The 20,804-nt window shown below is 41.0% G+C and overlaps 1 protein-coding gene across 3 annotated transcripts in view; it reads left to right on the forward strand.

Annotated features, from left to right (window-relative positions):
- Positions 1-20,804, forward strand: part of APBA1 (amyloid beta precursor protein binding family A member 1) — a 138,196-nt gene that overhangs the window by 86,641 nt on the left and 30,751 nt on the right. For 2 of the 3 annotated variants that reach the window (XR_010792874.1, XM_066604191.1), the window contains exons 3-7: positions 115-210; positions 7,820-7,859; positions 12,493-12,638; positions 14,539-14,571; positions 18,739-18,825. Coding sequence is in view for 2 of the 3 variants with exons in the window: in XM_066604191.1 (XP_066460288.1) it covers positions 115-210; positions 7,820-7,859; positions 12,493-12,638; positions 14,539-14,571; positions 18,739-18,825 (402 nt within the window). In the remaining variant the exon portion in view is untranslated. The remainder of the gene's footprint in view (positions 1-114; positions 211-7,819; positions 7,860-12,492; positions 12,639-14,538; positions 14,572-18,738; positions 18,826-20,804) is intronic. The other variant, XM_066604192.1, reaches the window with a different exon arrangement.

Below are 20,804 nucleotides of genomic sequence, written 5' to 3' on the forward strand. Positions count from 1 at the left end.
CAAGTTCTATAGTTGCATTAGTAAAAATAATAATTTTAAGGCAATCTTTGTCCCATTTGGTAGATCATTAACACTTTCTTTTTGGTGTTTTTTATTTATTTTTTTACTCTTTAGTCTCCATCTCCTGATTCTTCCACGCAGGGAGCGGAATCCACAAACCGACATCATCAGAATGCCTGCGATTCAGCAGAATCCTCTTCTAATAAAGAGGTAGGTTTACTTACCGGCAGGTGTGTCTGATGAATTTTATTCAACTCTCCATATTTTATGACACTTGAAGCAGCTTTGTCGTTCACGCTTACATAGGTAGACCCTGCCCATGGAAGAAGAGGATAGACATACTTGAGCTTGTCCACCCTGCGCTCCTTCTAAACCCTAATCTAACATCTTGTACAGATCTTGTTAAGTCTCGCTGAAAGCTCCTTCAATTTAGTCTTTAAAAGTTTTAAAAAGAAAATAACGTTTCGAAGAAAAGGCGGCGAGCAAAAAAAAAAGGATTTTCACTTATTTAATTTGCTGTGGAGAGAGAAAAAAAAAAGTCCTGTTAAATATAACAATTATGGTTCAAACGAGTGAAAGTGAACGATAATTGTTCAGTCTAAACGCAAGTTAAGCTCCTTCGCTAATCGTTCAGTTTAACGCCTTAAGGACCAAGCGATGTATACGGCGCTTGGTCCTGGACTTTAATCCCGGCCAATAGTAAAAATAAGGCGCAAGATTAAAGCCCCTGCTTTTGCAATCAAGCAGGAGCTGGTTGGGTAATCAGCTTAGTCACAGCTGAGAACCCGAAGGAGAAGGGAGAAGCAGTTGTTAACCACTTCTGCCTTCTCATTCTCCTAGTACACAGTGCTCAATGAGTGCTATGCACTAAAAAGTGAAAGTGGAAATGTTTTTTTCACTGCGTGAGCCGGTGGTTATGTTACCGACTCATGCCTCCTATTACAGCAGAGCTGCAGGGTCCTAGCAGACCCTGATCAGCTCTGCCAGTGACTATTGTCACGTCGAGAATGTTTTCCCTGTAACTGGGGCTCCTGTGGATGCCCCAGCTACATAAATAAGTAAAATGAAATTACAGAATAAAATAAAAATATATACATAGAAAGGAAAATAACCCAAAGCCTAAGCCAACCAAAACCATTGCCGATGCACTCTGTAATCCAAAACCATAATATTATATATCAAAACATCGAGAAAAGATGAGGAACCCGTTCCTATACTTTAGTTTAGCGTAAATATACAATTTTTTTTTAAAAATATATATATATAAATGTTAATTTTTTTTTTAGCTTTTTAACCCCAATAAAGCTAAGAAACTGAAAAAAAAAGTCTGTGAAAAAGTTATTTAAAAAGTTGCCATAAATGTCATGGTAAAAAAAAGCTGCAAAAATAATTTTAGTAGCTGAAGGAAAAAAAATATGACAGTTAAACCACCACATGGGTAAAATCCCCAAAAAGTGTCTAGTCCTTAAGGTACAAAACAGCCTGGTCCTTAAGGGGTTAAACAGCAATCATTCAGTCCCTTGCATTCGCTTATACAGGGACTGAACGATTCTTGTTTGAACAAACCAGTTATACTTTTTTTTTTAGACGAGACGGTACTTATTTGAGCAAGCGACTGCCGTCACCACTAGCTCATTGGCTCTCGTGCAGCCTGTTTAGACAGGCAGAAGCATCGTTGGCTCGTTCAAACGAGGATTGTTCAGTCCCTTTAAAAGCGAATACAAGGACTGAACGATTGCTGCTTAAACGGAACTACAAGCGAACAAGCCAACAATGATTTTTATGCCTGCATAAGATGAACCACGAATAAAAAGTGGACGATTATCGTTCACTTTCACTTGCTTGAACCATTTTTTGAACTATAATTGTTACGTCTAAACACAGCATTACCGGTGACAAATCAAACTTGTCTATAAGGACCCCATGACCCCATTTACACTCACAGATGATTGCTCAAAAGTTGTTTAAACACCAGTTGGACTGACAACTTTGAGCGATCATCTTTGCATAGTCTATAGTAGCTAAGTAGCTACTAAAGAGCTATGCAGGCAGAGTGGGACATCGCCACTATTATATCACTCGGCGAACAATACAGCTGTTCTGCATAAGCAAACAGCTGCATTGTTCTCAGCGATTACAGCTCTCGTCCCGCTGTGAAGTACCAACGGGACACAGGCTGCAAAAATCTTATCAGCGCTGCCGACTGTGATAACCTCCTGCACCGCTGATAAGAGTTCATCGTTCAATTCTAGAAAACTAGAATTGAGCGAGGAACGAATCGTGCATGAAAACTGCACGATGTCTGTGCATTTAGATGCAATGGCTATTGCTCAAAAGACTGCTTTGAGCAAATTTTGAGCGAGAATCATTGGGTCTAAATGGGCCCTTAAATGCAAATGAAAAGATCTAAACGTACAGAGCAGTTTAATTTATCCCTAATCACATATAACCAGTCAGTCCAGTAACCTCCAGTGCTTGGACACAGCCATACTAAGATCGTAATTTGCCCGTTTTGCCTTACACCCTGCACAATCGGGCGAAGAGTGAAATCTAGTTTTGTGTAACACTTTGACGGTACAAGCTGTATATTATTATAAATTGCACCACTTTAAGATCAAACTTAGGTGATCAATGTTGAATAGATTGTAAAGTATTATCAGGAACTTTCTCCAAATCTCCCCCCTACTGATTCTTTGGCTTAAAGGTCACCGTAGACTAAGCACCGTCATTAATAAACTTCCCTTCCACAAAGTACTAGATTTCAAAAATAACTTAAAATAGAAAGAATCTACTTTGAGATTCCTGTTGGAGAAAGAAAAAAAAAAAAAGTGCGTCTTAAATGAAAATGTCTGAAAAAAAAATCAGATAAAGATCTGATTTGAAGATCCTTAAAAGACTGTAAGACTCCTTCTAAAGAAATCTGAGAAACACACATAAAGATCGGTTGGTTGCTGAAAAGAAGAAGCTTCAAAAGATTGTCTTGTCTTTAAATGTCTGTTCAGACTACTGTTGGTCTCTGCTTTATTCTGCGAAGTCATTCCTTGAAGTGGCATGGGGAAGTGTTTTTCGTTAGCCCCCCCCCCCCCCCCCCCCCAAGATTTAATTGGTCTTTTTCAAAGGTAATTGGCATTAGTTTGTTTCGGTTAACCTTCATTCTGACCTTTTCAACGGGCCAAAAAAAGAGAAAATGGAAACCTGAGGTTCAGTTGCTTTTAACATTTAAAGCGGCGGTTGTCCACCATTAAGGGGGCCTTCACACTGGCGTTTTTCTTGCGTTTTTTTTTCCCACACGATTTGTGCTGCGTGTTTTTTAACGCGAGAGTCAATAGGACTTTTTCTAATGTTAAAAACGCTTTGTGATGCGTTTTTAACATTAGAAAGTCCTATTGACTTTCGCGTAAAAAAGCCGCAAAATCGCGTGAAAGAACACGCAAGGAAAACACCAGTGTGAAGGCCTCTTAAAACAGATAATGCAATAAAATAGATGAACTGATACTCTCTGTTCAAATGGCCTTTAGTCCAGTTTGGTCCCAGTCGTTCACTGGCCTCAGCAGTCCTATACCATTCGTACGGACATGACTGGTGATGCCAGTGAGTAGCTGAGCAGTCACATGAATGGTGCATTCAACCGATTTCAGGACCGGACTAGCGTTGCTCTACCGGGCAGACTATTTAAAAGAGGAGTATAGATTCTGTGCTAATGGTGGCTTAGAGGTTAGCACTGTTGCCTTGCAGCACTTGGGGCCTGGTTTTAAATCCCACCAAGGACAATATCTGCATGGAGTTTGTATGGGTTTCCTCCGGGTACTCCGGTTTCCTTCCACTCTACAAAAACAATTAGGTGAATATAAGTTGTGAGCCCCAATGGGGACAGAACCGGATGCAAAGTGCTGCGTAATGTGAATGTGCTATATAAATAAAGGGATTATCATTATTTTTGGAATATGCATTGTATTGAAATTCTGCCAAAACAGAACAGTAGAGCTGGGTTCACAGAGTCTGCCCCCCTGTATATGTTGAATAAGTTAGTGGAGGCACAATTTTTACACTATGTATTACAAAGTTTTAGTACTTGATTTAGCATGCATATTAATATGGAACCCCTTTTATTTTATCCTGTTTGTTTTTTTTTACTTATTTTTGCAACAAAAATTTTTTAACATATGTGTTCCCCATGAAGTCCTATAAGACCTCTTGGGGTAATTTGCATTGTCTTACTCTTTTTTTTTCAATTTCACACTTTTCTACTGTAGCTGGGGCATCCACGGGAGCAGAATCCATAGGAGCCCCAGTTACAGGGGAAAATATTCCCCTGTAGTGACAATAGTCACTAACAGAGCTGATCAGGGTCTAGGACCCTGCAGCTCTGCAATGGCAGGGGGCACCCGGCAGTCACATGATCACTGGATCGTATAGCAAAACTAACACTTCCGCTTTCACCATTTAGTACATAGAGCACTCATTGAGCGCCATGTAGCCTAGAAAGGAGAAGGCAGAAGTGTTTAAAAAACACCCTTCTCTTCCGGGTACTAGGCTGTGTCCGACAGCTGAGAACCTGACTTGCTCCTGCTTCATTGCCGGAGCAAAGACTTTAATCCTGCACTGTATTTTTGCCATCGGTCAGGTTTAATGCCCAGGATCAAGCGCCATGAATTTACTGTGCTTTGTCCTTAAGGCTGGCTCCACATGGGTGATTGCGATTTTGCTGTGGGAAAATCGCAACAAAATTGCATCTTTATTCACTGCGATTTGTCAGCCTCGGTGATGCTTTTTTTTTTTTGGAGATTAATCTTGCATCGCATCGAGAAAAGCGCATGATTTTGTTATCGCAGAAGTCAATGGGACTTTGTAATGTTAAAATCGCATTGCAATGCGCATTTGTAGCGTTGGGATGCAATAAAAAGAATCCTCCATAGGAATACATGGAAGATAAAATCTCCCCTGCTACTAAAGAAAGCAGTAAAGGTAATTGCTGAACAACTTGCAATAATTTTTGCAAATTCCTGGAGAACAGAGGAAGTCCCAGAAGATTGGAAAAGGGCAAATGTTGTCCCTATCTTCAAATAAGGGTAGAAGGTGGATCCAGGAAACCACAGGCCTGTGAGCCTGACTTCTATAACGGGAAAGATCTTTGAACAAATTAAAAAGCATGTATGCAAGTACTTGGATAAAAATGGAGTAATTAACCACAGCCAGCATGGGTTTGTAACAAACAAATCATGCCAGACTAATCTAGTATCCTTCTATGACAGAATCACAGACTGGGGTGATCAGGGAAATGCAGTGGATATAGTATATCTTGACTTTAGTAAAGCATTTGACAAAGTATCTCATAACAAACTTATTGAAAAAATGACCAAATATGGGATTGACAAGACAGCTGATAGGTGGATTCACAAGTGGCTGTGGGTGATCGTACTCAAAGAGTGGTCATAAATGGCTGCAAGTGGAACAATGTATTAAGTGGGGTACCACAAGTCTCTGTCCTGGGCTCAGGGGTGTTCAACACTTTTTATAAATGATCTGGAGAAGGGAATTGATGGAAAACTGATCAAATTTGTCGACGACACAAAGCTAGGAGGGATATGTAACACTAGAGAAGAGAGGAGGATTCAAAAAGATCTAGAAAAGCTTGAACAATGGGCAGTGACTAACAGAAGGGTATTTAACAAGGAGAAATGCAAGGTCCTACATCTGGGCAAGAAAAATTAAAAAAGCACATACATAATGGGAGGAATTGGAATCTTGAAGAGTTACTAAGATGGTGAGCAGTCTGCAAATCCTGTCCTATGAAGAACGGTTGAAGGATCTGGGAATGTTTAGCTTGCAAAAAAGAAGGCTGAGAGGAGACTTAATAGCTGTCTACAAATATCTGAAGGCTTGCCACACTGCAGAGGGATCAGCTCTATTCTCATCTGCACAAGGAAAGTCTAGAAGCAATGGGATGAAACTGAAAGGGAGGAAACACAAATTAGATATTAGAAAAAACTTTCTGACAGTGAGGGTGATCAATGAGTGGAATAGGTTACCACGGGAGGTGGTGAGTTCTCCTTCAATAGAAGTGTTCAAACAGAGGCTGGACAAATATCTGTCTGGGATGATTTAGTGATCCTGCACTGAGCAGGGGGTTGGACCCGATGACCCTGGAGGTCCCTTCCAACTCTACCATTCTATGATGCTGTGAAAAATACCACATGCAGAAAGTTAGAGGAAGCCACGATTGTTTATCCCCTAAACATCACATCAGTGCAAACATCGCAGATGGGAATGAAAGCATTGTAAATCATTGTTTTCTTATTCTGCTTTTTTTACTGACTACTGCAGCAGGCGAAAATCGTGGGATTTTCTTGCCCTTGTGGAATCAGCCTAAAGTGGTTCATTGTGGCTTCTATCTGCGTAGAGCAGTGTTTCCCAAACTCCAGTCCTGATCAACATGTAAGGAGAATTTATGTGTTTATAAAAGAGAAGACGATCCCAGATCTCGTGCAGAAGTCTGAGCCCAGGAGAAATTCAAATCAAACCAGCTTATGTGGTATCAAGTGATTTCTACTTTATTCTGAGGTGGACAAAGTATATATACCTTAAATGACATCACAGCAAAAATTATATACCTCCAAAATGGATAGAATATATGATAGGCTAAAATAAAAATGATTAACATAAGTTACACCTTCTAGGGTGTATCTATTACATACAATGAGACCATTATGAATTCAGGAGAAAGGAATGCATGTAATGCTTTACAGGCCTACCCCCTGTAGTCTATAGTTTCCTGTCTATAGATATGCATACATGGGGGGTCTAGTAGACTCTCATCTTTCCTGAGAAGACATGGAGGCCTAAAGAAGGGTTACATTTAACCCCTTACTCATACTAGTATCATGCTCTACAATGCAATATAGAATAATTAACTGATACATTGATCTACAATTTTCTTAACACAACAGGTCATGTTTTCAGGATATCCTATAGAGAGAACCCCTGTAGCACCGACAATAATTACATCACCTGTGTAATGCTGAGGAAATCCTGACGACCTGTCCTGTTGGCATATATCTATATTACTCCCCAAATCCACACCATTCGCAACCTGATTGGTTGTTTGGATTTACTCATTCCCGGTGATTGGTTGTTTGGATTTACTCATTCCCGGTAATTGGTTATTTGGGTTGGCTGATTCTTGGTGATTGGTTATTTGGTTTGGCTGATTCACGGTGATTGGTTGTTTAGGTTGGCTCGTGTAGAAGTGGGGAGTAAAAGGCCAATATGCGTCCTGTTGGGGGTTCATGAGGACTTGAGTTTGGGAGACACTGGTGTAGAGTATACAGCAGGTTAGGATATATTATATGCTGAGGCTTGGTATAGATAACACCTGATGTACTGGCTTACCTTGCTTTATAATTAATGTTTTCTTTTCCTCCCAGCTTAATGTGCACAAGAATAAATGTATAAATTCTATAAATGTTTTACCGTACTTTCAGCTTCAGCCTCTGGAAATCCTGTGACCTTCTGACAGTCTCCTAGGCAGTAGCTTCACGAGGTAGCATGCGGTGTTTGCAAGCATTACCCAACTGTCAAACCAGGAGCCTGCAGATACAACTCCCAATTCCCTCTTTACTGAAACACTCTAATAAAACCTGTATTTGCACAGATCCCCAAATAACCGCTAATAGTTTGAGAACAATCTAATTTTTGCTAACCAGCGACCATTGGACTGCATTTGCTGTCTTTTGTGTGATACATGCATGATGTCGTGTTATTTTATCTTGTCGCATGTCTCGCTCGCGTTTAAAACAAACCTTGTTTGTCTTAATTACAGTCCAGAAAAAGCCTGGCTTCATTCCCAACATACGTGGAAGGTAAGAATAAGGCATTAATAACCAGACCTGCCAGCTGTTACTTTGTATCCTGTGCCATCATTCTGCACTTGTACATGACATGTGGACTGCAGCAGGTTTATAGGTTTTATATTTTATGTTCTACATCTATGCGAGTTTCTGTCTAAGAATTTAGTAATAACTACTTGTTGTTTTAGGCGCTTTTCTCTCTATCCTGATTTACACAGCTTTTTTTTTTATCATACAGTAAAACCACTACTTTCATTGTCTTCTCCTTTCACCGGTTTCTAGTTTTGCCGATTTTTCTAGCCAGGATTTTGCCTCCAATTTCGCTGGCTGCTTCTAGTTTCGCTGTGGGCCCACTTGATCTCGCAGGCGGCGCTCCTGTCCCTCTTATGGCTCTCTAGGCGCTCCGGCAGGCTTCAGCGTTGAAACACCATTCTCTTCCTAATAACTTGGGTTGAATACTCAGCCTCCAGGAAGAGAATGCTGTGATTGGCTCAGGAACGCCGTGGTTCAGCCAATCATAGCCGGTGCTTGATGAGCCAATCACATGTCGTCATTCATTGAATGGTTGTGATTGGCTCATCAATCTGCGGTCCTGAGCCAATCACAGCATTCTCTTCCTGGAAGCTGGGTATTCAACCGATGTCAGAAAGAGAATGGTGTTTCAGTACTAAAGCCGACACGGAAGCCGGCCGGAGCACCTGGAGAGCAGTGAGCGAGATGGGGACTCTGCCTGCGAGGTGAGTAAATTTTTTTTTTTTTTTAAATGTAGTGTAGCTAGGGTTTATTTTTTGGGAAGGGCTTATATTTCGAAACATAAAAATTGGAATGTCTAGAACGAATTCATTGGATTTACATGAATTCCTATGGAAATAATTGCCTCTAGTTTCATTGGTTTCAAGTTTGGCCGATTAGTTTCGTTGGTAATCCGTCTGAAAGCAGAGGTTTGACTGTACTTATTGTAGTCTGATATTACTCCTTATATTGGCCCATAGCAAGCCCCCTGCCCCTTAGAGTTTTCTTACTTGGGTATCTTTAAGCAGATTTCGCTTACTATATATGCTAAAAAAATGGCATACTTTCCATGTTTCCATACTTTCCAAAATTAACTTTTTAGCCACTTTTGCCCTTTGCTGGACACTTTTGAAAAGTGTCTAGAACAGGGTGTATTTCTTTGCCAAATCTAAAAATGTGCCAGACTTATTAATAGCATGCATCAGAATTTTGACACTAAGTACCGATATCTAGCATGCACTAAATGTATCACACAGGGTGAACCAAATAAATTTAGTGCGTCTTCTGACTGCCTTGTTTTAAAGACTCTTTTACACAGTCCGATAATCGGGCACAATCGTCTAGCTGTGTAAATATGCCCCCAGTCAGCTGATGAACAAGCTCATTCATTGATTAATTAGGTAGTTTAGGGCTCTTACCCAATTTTTTTTTAACGCTGTAATATCGCTGCATTTTTTAAATGCGATTGTCAAGGGAAGTTTCCAATGTTAACGCATGGCGGAAAAATTCGCAAAGCACAAACATGCGATGCATTTTTAACATTCGAAAGTCCCATTGACAATCGCGTATAAAAAAAAAACCACAGCAATATCGCAGCATTAAAAAAACGCAAGTGGGTAGGAGCCCTTTTGCTGCAGGAAAAAATTATAATCGTTGGCAGCATATCTATTCTGGTGAACGAGGGACGTGCGGCTGACCGCGATGGAGACAAAAGTCAGCACTGGCATGTGAAAAGGCCATTTAAACTAGTGCTGATCTCAGTGATTAGTGCTCATTTGAATGGCTACTGTCAGCCTGGGTAAAGGGGTCTTAACTCTACACTGCGAAATATCAGACAGCATTGATTAGTATCCCCCATTGTGATCTTTCTAATACCGCAAACCAGTGTAAAGGCTCATTTACACAAAGCGATGATCGCTCAAACGACAGTTTGAGTGACAGCTTCGAGGGATCATTTTGCATAAACTATTAAGTAGCTACTTAGCTACTTAAGAGCTATTAAGTGTGGAAATGAAGCTTTCGCTGAATGCAGTTAATAGCCGGAGGGCTGTTATCTGCTTTCAGTTCTTTTGTTCTCCAGCAGGAAACAATGCTATCAGCACTCCCCGTAGAGAACTGCTGATAAGGCTGAATGGCGATTTTTAGGTTGGCCTGAACTTAACGATCAGCTAGCAGTGCCCGAGCAGTGTATGATGGCCGCGCGTTCAGATGCAACGGTTATTCCTCAAACGATCACTTTTTAGCAATTTTTGAGCGATCATCGCCCCATGTAAATGGGCCTTAAGAATCTGATCATAAATGACCAGAAATAACTAGTGATATTTAAAAAAGAGTTGTCCATTTGCAAACTATTGATAGCCTATCCTCTGGTTAGGCCATCAATTTAGTAGATCATTACAGGTTGGTCGCCCAGGACCACACCATTTAGCCGTTAGCCAGGCTGATATGCCCGTGCACTGAACGGATTACTGCAGGAAGTGGACAGCTCTGTTTGCACTACAGTGGCCAGGCTTGTTATTACAGTTGAGGTTCCCATTTAAGTGAATAGGTGTAATACCAAGCTGGGCTACTATAGTAATGTAATTTTCCTGTTACTTGATATGCTACCCACTTCTTCCTATTTACTTAAACTGAAAGCGATAAAACCGATAATGACCGTCTCTGCTAGAAACAAATCGTATAAAACATTGGACTATGAATTTCCCATTGACTGCTAATCCGTGCATCTATCCATCCATCACTAAGTGGCAGGATCTTGTCGTTAGGATGATTGGGATGTATGCTGCTCTGCTTTCTTAACCATGAAGCTGAGAAAATGCATGTCATAAAAATACGGTTATTTCCAAAGCATGCTATTATCTCCAGCTTGCAGGGCATTTATCACCACATGCGCGCCAGTCCTTCTTGCTGGAGAAATGCATTTTTGCAGCAGGGTTTTAACTTTAATAGTGGAAGCGAAGAACACTGACCCCTAGTTTACTTAGGCGGTGGCTGCTGCTGAGTTTAGTTTTCGTTCCATTGGATTCTAAACTTTGTGAAATTCTGTTGAAGGTGTGGGGCCCTTATAATAACGGGCTGAATCTGGGGTTAGTGTATGTGTGACTAGAACTTGGCCGGTCGTATCGTATTCTAGCCATAATATCTGATATCAGTATGTGGCTTTAGTTAGTAAAGTAGCGTAATACGTTCCCTTTAAGTTAATATATTAATTCTCCATTAGATGCCCTGTGAGGCTCAATATCCTATATCTTTATATGCAGCACAACCACACATATTAGTGGCAATATCGTAGATATCCAAGCAACATAGTGCTGAATGAGACCAGAAGTATAAGGCTGGGTTCCCAGGGGACGGAAATCCAGCGGAAATCTCGCAGCTTGGCCGCACCGAGAAGCCGCCAGATCTCCGCAGCTTCAAAACCCACGGCATTTCGTTGTGGCTTTTGGAGCGGTTCGGCCGCCGACATTCCATTGCGGCTTTCTCTCCCCATAGAGAGGAGTGATGCTGTAACGGGAAAAAAAGAATTTGCCGCGATGGATTGGCCTCCCTGTGCGGACATGGCTGGCCAATCCCAGGATTAGGAGCCGTGGGCGGATTTGCCACACAGAAATTCCGCAGCAAAGTGGTCCCGCGTAAACCCAGCCTAAGAGCCCCTTTACATGGGTGAGAGTGGATGAAAATGCATGATTATGAAACCAATATTCACTTAAACCACATGTTTTTACTCCCGCGAGGTTTAAAAAAATCACAGCCTGTCCTAACATTCTGCGATATCGCTCATTGTTTTTAATGGGGCCGGCGGCAGCAGCAGTGCCGGCCCCATTGAAAGCAATGGGAGAAGATTGTGTTCCCCTGCTGCAACTGTGACAGTTGCAGCAGTGGATTCCTTCATCCAGGGGTTTCACCTTTTTCGAGTGGGAACAGCGGTAGCAGCACCCTCCCGATTGAAAATATAGTGAGAACATCACGATATCTTGCTGATGCTGTGACAGCTGTGGCAGGGGATTCCTTCATCCCCACGCGGAGTCCCCTTATCACCAAACACTGTGACAGCAGTGGCAGGATGTTCAATGATGAGGGGACTTACCTCGCAGCATTGCAGGAGTAAAAACATCACAAATGAGAATGAAACTATTGAAATTCATTGGTTTCATAATCATGCACTTACACTCACACTCGCAGCGAGAGAAAATCACCCGAGTGTGAAGGCGACCTTATACTTTTTGTATCATTCAGATACACATTGCCACTAATGTGCTGTCACAGCCATAGCAGGGCATCACAATCTTTTCCTATTGCTTTCAATGGGGCCGACGCTGCTGCTGCCCCATTGAAAGCATTGGGATAAAGGGAACCCCGCAGTGATGTGAGGCTGTTTTTACATGAAAATGCCTCGCATCCAGGGCTTTCTAGAAGGTTATCTAATAACAGCATGTGATCCCAGGATAGAACAGTGGATATTGAAATGGAATCCATAAACATTTTTATTTTCGGTTCATTAATTGTAAATATTTGAGAAATGTTTTTGTGCAAGAAGCACCCTTTCTTTTTGCATCTGCACTTTTTAATAATGTGCTGAGAATTTTTGTTCATGTTTTAATGCTGGATTGTAAATATATACATTTTCTCCCAGTCCCTGGACCTTGTGATCCGGAAGATTTAATTGATGGCATAATATTTGCTGCCAATTACCTTGGCTCCACTCAGCTACTGTCTGACAAGACCCCATCTAAGAATGTGCGCATGATGCAAGCACAAGAAGCAGTCAGTCGGATTAAGGTAAGGGGTTAAACGTCTTGTCACTTACTGTGTTTAGAGATTATACTGTTATCACCCAATGATCTGTACTCAAACATCTGATTCATCTTACCACAGTCTAATTAGCAAACATAAAAATAGCATGAGTCAATTAGAACTGAACGTTGAATGTAGAACCGACACACAAATCTCAGCAGTTTCCCCAGTATGATCCTTTTCTTGATTTATTCTCTCCTATGAAATATTGCAGTAAAAACTGTTGAGATACATACAGAGGTCTTCTATATCTGTCCGAGAAGATCAGCCTTCTGCTAACAAATCAAGCAAAAAAACTGACTTTGACTGTCAGGCTACTTGCTGCAGCAGAAGCCCTCCCCCATTACTGTAGTTGGTATATGAGATCAGTCATAAGTCACCCCCTCTGATAAAGCCATACTTTCTTCAGACATCTGACAGAGAAAAGTGGGAGGATATTACCACCTAAAGCTGTTTGGGAGCAAGCAGAAAATCCTGCAGACAAACTTTAGTCTTCCTTTGAGGGAGTTGCCCACCTTTCATACTGAAAGAGGTTTTCCAGGCAGATACTACTGAGGATATATCTTGGAGATAGGTCATCAATAGTTGATCACCATGGATCTGCTGGCAATTACCTAATCATTTGGCCCACTGTCGGTGCAACGGTGCTGGTCAATCATCATAATTGGGGTTGGTGAAGGAAGTCTCAGAGGTGACCTCACTCCCATTGAAATCAGTGGGAGCAAAGCCATCTCCGAGTCTTTCTGCTCCAACCCCAATGTGGAGCCAGAAGTGTAACAGGAGGCTTCACTCCCATTGATTTCAATGGGAGTGAAGCTGCCTCTGAGATTTCATGCACCAACCCCAAAGACAACCTTTGGCCCCACGGCACTGACAGCCAATCACCGATCACCAGGAATTCCAAGTGGTGGATCCCTATTGATTGATTGATGACCTATCCTTAGAACCGATTATCAATAATATTTCCTGGAAAACCCCTTTAGAGGTACCTCTACCTGATGTAACCGAATTTTGATGAATGCAGCTTTACGAACTTAAGAAAGAATTGTATCTGGTTGTATTTAGATAGATATGCCTCAAAAGTGAGTTGAACAAAGCAGATGGTTATAAAGTATAATAATAGTTATTCAATGTATTAATACTTAATTAACTCTTTGGCTATTCTCATTCTCAACATATAGTTAAAGGGATTGTCTCATCTCAGACAACGGTAGCATATTGTTAGGATATGGCACCACTGTCCAATCCGTGTCCGATTTCTATGAACCTTACCGATCACTAGAATAAAATGGAGCTAAGAGGAGACCATATGACATTGTGAGTTCCTTCATGTTTGTTCTAGCGATTGACAGGGGTCACAGCAGACACACTGACACCCATCACATATTGGTCTTGTCCTTTCAATAGCTACCAATGTCTATTGTGAAACAGCTCCTTTAAGAAAACTGTATTGTTCCTAATTTTGTCACCCACTGCTCAGGGATGAAGGGTTACATTCCCTGCATCTTCATCGTTTTTACAATGCTACATCCATATTTTAATATGAGTTGTCTCCATTACCGTTAAGTTCATATTTCATACAGGCCAGTTTTCTTTTTTTTTTCTGTGAATTCTGAAGATATTAAGGCTTTTGTGTTTTTAATTGCTAAACTTAATATACGCCAAATAGCTGTAAAGAAGCAAAAACACAACTACGAAGTACATAAAAAATCAGCACTAAACTTTATTTGCCATGCCAGCGAATGCACCGCAGCTGATATTGATAGCCTCTTGGATTCTGTCTTACGTTATACATAGCTGCCCACTATAGTCCCCTGATTAGAAGGAGCATCTGTAACCTATTCTCTAACCATATTCCTGTCTCTGTTTATTTCATGCTAAGCAGATGGCCCAGAAATTAGCCAAAAGCAGGAAGAAGGTGCAGTACAATCTCATCACTTTGTTGTTATGCTTGTTACTTTTATTTTAGTTTTTCGTTTGCATTTTCTTATCTTGATATGTCATCTTTTCTGTGAAAACTATCCTCTCATCTAAGTCCACCAAAACACGTCACCCCTTAAGATATAACCATTAACCACCGGCCATTACGTCATTCATATCTGTTCTGGTCATACGTACAATACTTGGGTTTTCTTTGCTACATTTTGGATCCTTGTAACAGAAATATCTTGTAGCGTTCCTCAGTTGTGACATACAACGGATAACGGACTACAGTATATTCTAGATTAACGAAGCATCCAATTTTGCTAAAATAAGTGTTTTGTAAAGTGTTTTTTTTTTTTTTTTTAAACCTTTCTTTAATTATCTTATACAAATTTGTAATTTACGTACAGCATGTCATATAGTCCATGTTTATCCAGAGCTGTGTCCAAAATGATGCCGCCTCCTTGTTTGCGATTGGACCTCACACCTCCCACAAACCTCTGCTGGTTCAGTTTCTGCACAGAGCTTGCATTTTGTACCATGAAGTGTAAAAAAATTGGATGACTTTTGGTCAACCAGTAAAATTCTGTGCACGGATCTGGTTGAGAATTCACAAGAGCCGTGCGAGTTAAAAGCTATGTACAGTACTGTGCAAAAGATTTAGACAGGTGTGAAAAAAATGCTACAAAGTAATAATGCTTCCAGAAATAGAAGTGTTAAAGGGAATCCGTCAGATGGAACATGCTGTCCACACTGCCGGCATGATGTTATAGAGCAGGAGGAGCCGAGCAGATTGTATATAGTTTTATGGGGGAAAGATTCAGTAGAACTCGTATTTTATTCATTTATATCTCTGCACACTTTGAGCTGAACAGTCCAATGGGCGGAGCTACTAGTGATTGATAACTACCCCTGTATGTACTGTCATATACAGATAGCAGTCAGTCACTGATAGCTCCGCCCATTGGACTGTTCAGCTCAGAATATGCAGAGGTTTAACTAATTAAAATACAAGTTCTACTGAATCTTTCCCTCTAGGACTATATATCAGTCTGCTCGGCTTCTCCTGCTCTATAACACGATGCCTGCAGTTTGGACAGCCTGTCCCAGCTAACAGATTCCCATTTATAGTATTTTTTTTTAATGTCAATTTACAAAATTCTATGTAAATAAATAAAAAGTGAAATCTAATTCATTTCAGTATTTGGTGTGGCCACCCGGTGTCTTCAAAAACTGCATCAGTTCTTCTAGGTGCACTTGCATACAGTTTTTGAAGGAACTCTGCAGGGAGGTTTTTCCAAACCTCTTGAAGAACTGAGGATTGAGCTTGCTCAAATCCTTCTTTCTCCATGTAATCCCAGACTAACTGGATGATGTTGAGATCAGGGTTCCTTGTTCTTTACACTGAAGATAGTTGTTATGACATTGTCTGCATGTTTGGGGTCCTGCTGCAGAAGAAATTTGAGTGCTTTTATATTTTTGTAAACAATTCTTACTTTGCAGCATTTTTTTTTACACTTATCTCAAATGTTTACACAGTACTGTATTTTTTTTTTTTAGCATTACATCTACAGCCTTAGGGCGCCCACCCACTGGCGATTTTTTTTCCTTTGCGTTTTTTCTCAAGAGCAATTAGTTTTGAATGTGTTCCTGTCCACTGGCGTTTTTTTTTTTAGTCCGTTGCAATTTTTAACATAGGAACTGTCAGTTGCATATGTGTCCTTATTTTTCTCTTAATGCACCCATGAATGTCAATGTAAATTAACGGAAAAAGCCGCGGAAAACGCTGCGTTTTTCACGCACGAAAATCGCAAACGCCAGTGGGTGGGCGCCCTTAAACTGGCCATACTCTTCAAATAGCTGTTGCTGAATCGACCAGCTGCTTTATTCCCAGATTCCCTCCCGATAAACATGCCTGCGTGGCCAAGTGCGCATGTGTTGCTAAATGGGGAGAGGGATGTAAGTCGTTGCCAGACTGCTCTGATGACGACTTATCTACCCTGAGAATAAAAGAATCGGGCATGTTGAGATTCAACTGCCCAAGTCTTCGTTCCCCCAACATCCGCCTTCGGAGGAGAGTTGGGAGGCTCCTATACAGTCCATATGCTCATCTGGTCCACTAAAGATAGGGAGATCTGCTAAATTAATCTAATGTGTAGGAACCAACTTACTTATAATGGAAAAAAAAACATTTCTATGAAGAATAAAAAAAACGCCAGTAAATACAAGAACTCCATTAAGGTGTTACAAATATTGATCAGCCATTTCTCAGTTCCGACTTTGTCAAATTTTTCCAAAAATGACAATGGGAAGAAGTGGCAGCCATAGCTGCTTCTATAGGGGTTGTCCCCTATTTTTCAGACTCTGGGAATGATAAACGTACCTGGTTATGCATTGCTGTTTTGCCTGCCAGTATATTGCAGCATTGCTTAAGACCAAAGGAAATGGCTGAGTAGACTTTGCAAAAACGGGAAGGAAGAGAACATATTGAGTTCTGATTTAAGGTGGAAAGGCTGAATGTATGTGATGAAGCATTTCTCATAACTGCACATTTCATACAAGTACACTGACTGTTACACTGTTTGTTGTGGTTTGTGTGCGTTAGTAAGCCAGTTATCAGAACAGAAGTACGATGTGTCTCTTCTGGACATATAGTTGCAATGTAAAAATGATTGTATTTGCTTGCTTGTTGGGGGGGGAAATAGCCTAACAAGCTAATGAGATGCTATTTAGAAAATAGACGCTGCTTATAGGATTGTTCTATGATTAATTATTAATCTACTTTATTAGATCACTCAAATGTAAGAAGTTTTCAACTAGATTTATTTTTAAAAATGCTCCTGTGTCTGATTGGGTTTTTTCCTCTGGATCAACACGGGCTGACCCTAATAGACATACATTGATACCTTGGGTTAAGAGTTAAGAGCAAAAACTTGTGTTACGAGCCTTGCTCTCAATGGGGCCGCCGCTGCTGCCGGTGGCGCCATTGAGGGCAATGGCCTGACTGCAACCTCTCCAGTGATTTTCATGGAAGTGCTTTAAATATAAGCCCTTCCCTGAAAATCATCCATAGCTGTAGTAAATAAATAATATATACTCACCTGTCCGCCACTGCCAGGACTCGGGCATTTCTAGCCTCCACTTGTTCTCCCTGGCTTTTTTAAATCCCCGCCTGCTGAAAAGCTTTAGAGCAGTGCAGGGAGAACAAGCTGTTGTCTTATTGATTTCAATGGGGCAACGCCATTCCCATTGAAATCAGTGGGAGAGCTTCGCGATCCGGAACAGATTAATGGCTCTTCCATTCATTTCAATGGGGAAAATTGATTTGACTTACAAGTGTTTTGGGTGAAGAGCTCCGTCATGGAACAAATTAAACTCTTAACCCAAGGTATCACTGTATGTATTTTTTCGGCCTAACATACTACCGTATGTTACAATGCTAGATATTGCTAAATACTCGTTATGGTGCCTCTTGCTCTCCCTGTGATGCCCTCTCACAGCTTTGATCAAATGTGCCCAGTGGCAATGAGAAGTCGCCGCTTCTGGGATTGCTATTGGCTGGCATGTGCAATAGTAGGAATCACTCCGTTGCACGTATGTAAGAGGACCCAGGAGATGGGAGTGAGCTACGCAGCATGTATGACCACCCGCTATGTGACATATAAGGTTGACGATCTGAGAGGGAATGAAAAGAATACCAGGGGGCGCCATATCAAGTATATGGCAGTTATATCTAAACATAGGAGGGAGCATTTTTTTTTAAGTATTTCAATGGATACATTTAGCTAGATTTCAATGAATATTTATGTGTGGGAACCCCCCCAGAAATGTGGCCTCTTGATTCAGAAGCACTGCAATCCCAACCAGCACTCCATATGTATAATGGGAGGTTTTCCTCATAAGCATTCTCTATTAAATGCCCACTTCCCTACCGTTAGAAGACTTGTTACATTGGGATTTATGACTAAAACGAATGAAGATCAAAGTAGATGCACATATTCATTATATAACCACAATACACCATAGCTTGGGGATGTAAGCTACACATTTGGTTACTTTTCTGTTCTGATAACTAACTTTGTGTTCCGTTTTGTCTCTTCTGTACAGCGTCTTACAATTTGTGAGTGATTTGTCTTAACTTTTTGACTTGCTGTTTTTGTAGGCTGCAGAGGGAGAAGCACAGCCCATGACCGAAGTGGACTTGTTTATTTCTACTCAAAGAATAAAAGTATTGAATGCAGATACACAGGTAAGACCGCTTTCATTAGTGGAACTGTCATTAGATGTATATAGGCCGTACCCGGCAATGTTGACGGAATCAGCACTATGTATGGGAGCCTGCTGACTTTGCCCCAGCGGCTTTTCCCTTTCCTCCCCCATTGAGAACACATGCATGTGTATGGTTGGATTGGGAGAGTTGGCTGTCTACCAAACAAGTGTCCAGCCAACAGATGTATGTCCAGTATACGGTCTGCATTAAACCTCTCTTTTGTATCCACTCCTGTGTTTGGCCTAAAAAGAACCTGTGAAGCTCTTTATGCGGACCTCTATGGTAGCAGCATAAAGCAGCGACAGATGCTGATTTTCAGTGGTGCGGCACATGTGAATATGCAGTGTATTTGGAGAGCTCACTTAATTGTAGCAGCACAGTGACCTTGGTATGAAAGAGGTGTGACTGTATTGATGAGATGTGGGCTTCCTCTGCTGATGAGCTGCTGATTGACAGCTTTCTCCCTATGCATGGTAATAGGGAGAAAACTGACAATCAGCTGTGGGTGGGCAAGCATTTCATCTCATGAATGCATCTGGCTTCTGCCTTATGGCTCTTGCATCTCGCTGCAACGATAAAACTGGGACTACTCCCAAACTACTGCATGTTAATATTCACTGACCTCAGCGTGTCCGTCACTACTTTATAGTAGGCTGACACTGTTTTCATTGCGGTTTTAAGGGAAACCTATCAATAACGGCATGTGTGAATCCAGCCATGCACATGCTATTTTCACCTTAACGATAATCTGCCAAAAGGTTTTGGTTTTTGAGATGTAACTGGTTTTTAAATCACTCTGTCACATTTACTATGCCCTATTAATTGGTGCAGTAGGTTTGCTTCATAACCTGTAAAGTTACTCACTGAGTGAATCTTTGAATCCTGCTTTCCACAGAAGTGATGAAGCACTTCTGCAATAGCTTCTGCAGACACTCATGCTGAGAATGCTGTCAATCGGCTTGTGGGCAGGGGGGCAGGACTCACAGGCTCACTTCTTTAAATTTGGGTTAGGCTCTGTTCACACTTCCGTCAGATGGTTTCCATCAAGGGTTCAGTCTCTCTCACTCTCTTCCCCCCCCTCTCCCCCCTGCTCACTCCCACAACTCACCGCTCTCCCCTGCCGGCACCCGAATCTTTAGAGACGAGCGGGCAGGTACTCGCATAAGGCACTACTCGCTCGAGTAGTTTGCGTTAGCGAGTACGCTCGCTCATCTCTGCATATAATGTAACCACCTCTTGCAAGACAAAAAAAATTGTTCACAAAGAATCTCCCGTGATATGAATAATTTTTCCCATGAGATTTTTTTTCCCAATGATAGGAAATATCCGACTGAACGCTCCTTCACCCAACAGCTATTTTAATTGTGAGAGGGGCTGCTGTCGTAGCCCTCGTACTCATCTAACTTATTTCCAGCAGGGACAAAGGATCAGGCATGTTCAGATCCAAGATGCCAGTTCCTCTTTCCCCGACATGTGCCTTTGGGAGAGAATTGGCAGGCAATGGTTCAGTTGACTTTTATCTCATGTGTATGGCCAGCTAAAATGTGAAGTTCTGGGCTGTTCTTAAACACAGAAGTTAAATTAGTAACAACTAGGAAAAGTAGAGACTTTTGTACACATTTTTTGTCATTTAATGGATTTGGCCACTTCTTTTTATTTTTTTTTACTGCCCTATTTTTTTCTTCAGCTACCAAAATTATTTTTGCAGCATTTTTTTTCTTCCAGGACATACAGGGTTATTTTTCTAACATTTTTTTACAGAATTTTTATATTCTATTTTTTAGTTTTATTAGAGGCAAAAAGCTAAAAAAAATTATTCAAATAAATATGCTATTTATGCTAAAATAAAAGTAAGGAATGGGGTAATGTTAATGTTTATCAGATATTTTGATATATAATTTATATAGTCTTGGATTACAGGGAGCTTATGGGGATGTATTTGGTTGGCTTCGGGGGTG

The sequence above is a fragment of the Eleutherodactylus coqui genome, chromosome 5, assembly GCF_035609145.1.
Source record: "Eleutherodactylus coqui strain aEleCoq1 chromosome 5, aEleCoq1.hap1, whole genome shotgun sequence".
NCBI lineage: Eukaryota > Metazoa > Chordata > Amphibia > Anura > Eleutherodactylidae > Eleutherodactylus > Eleutherodactylus coqui.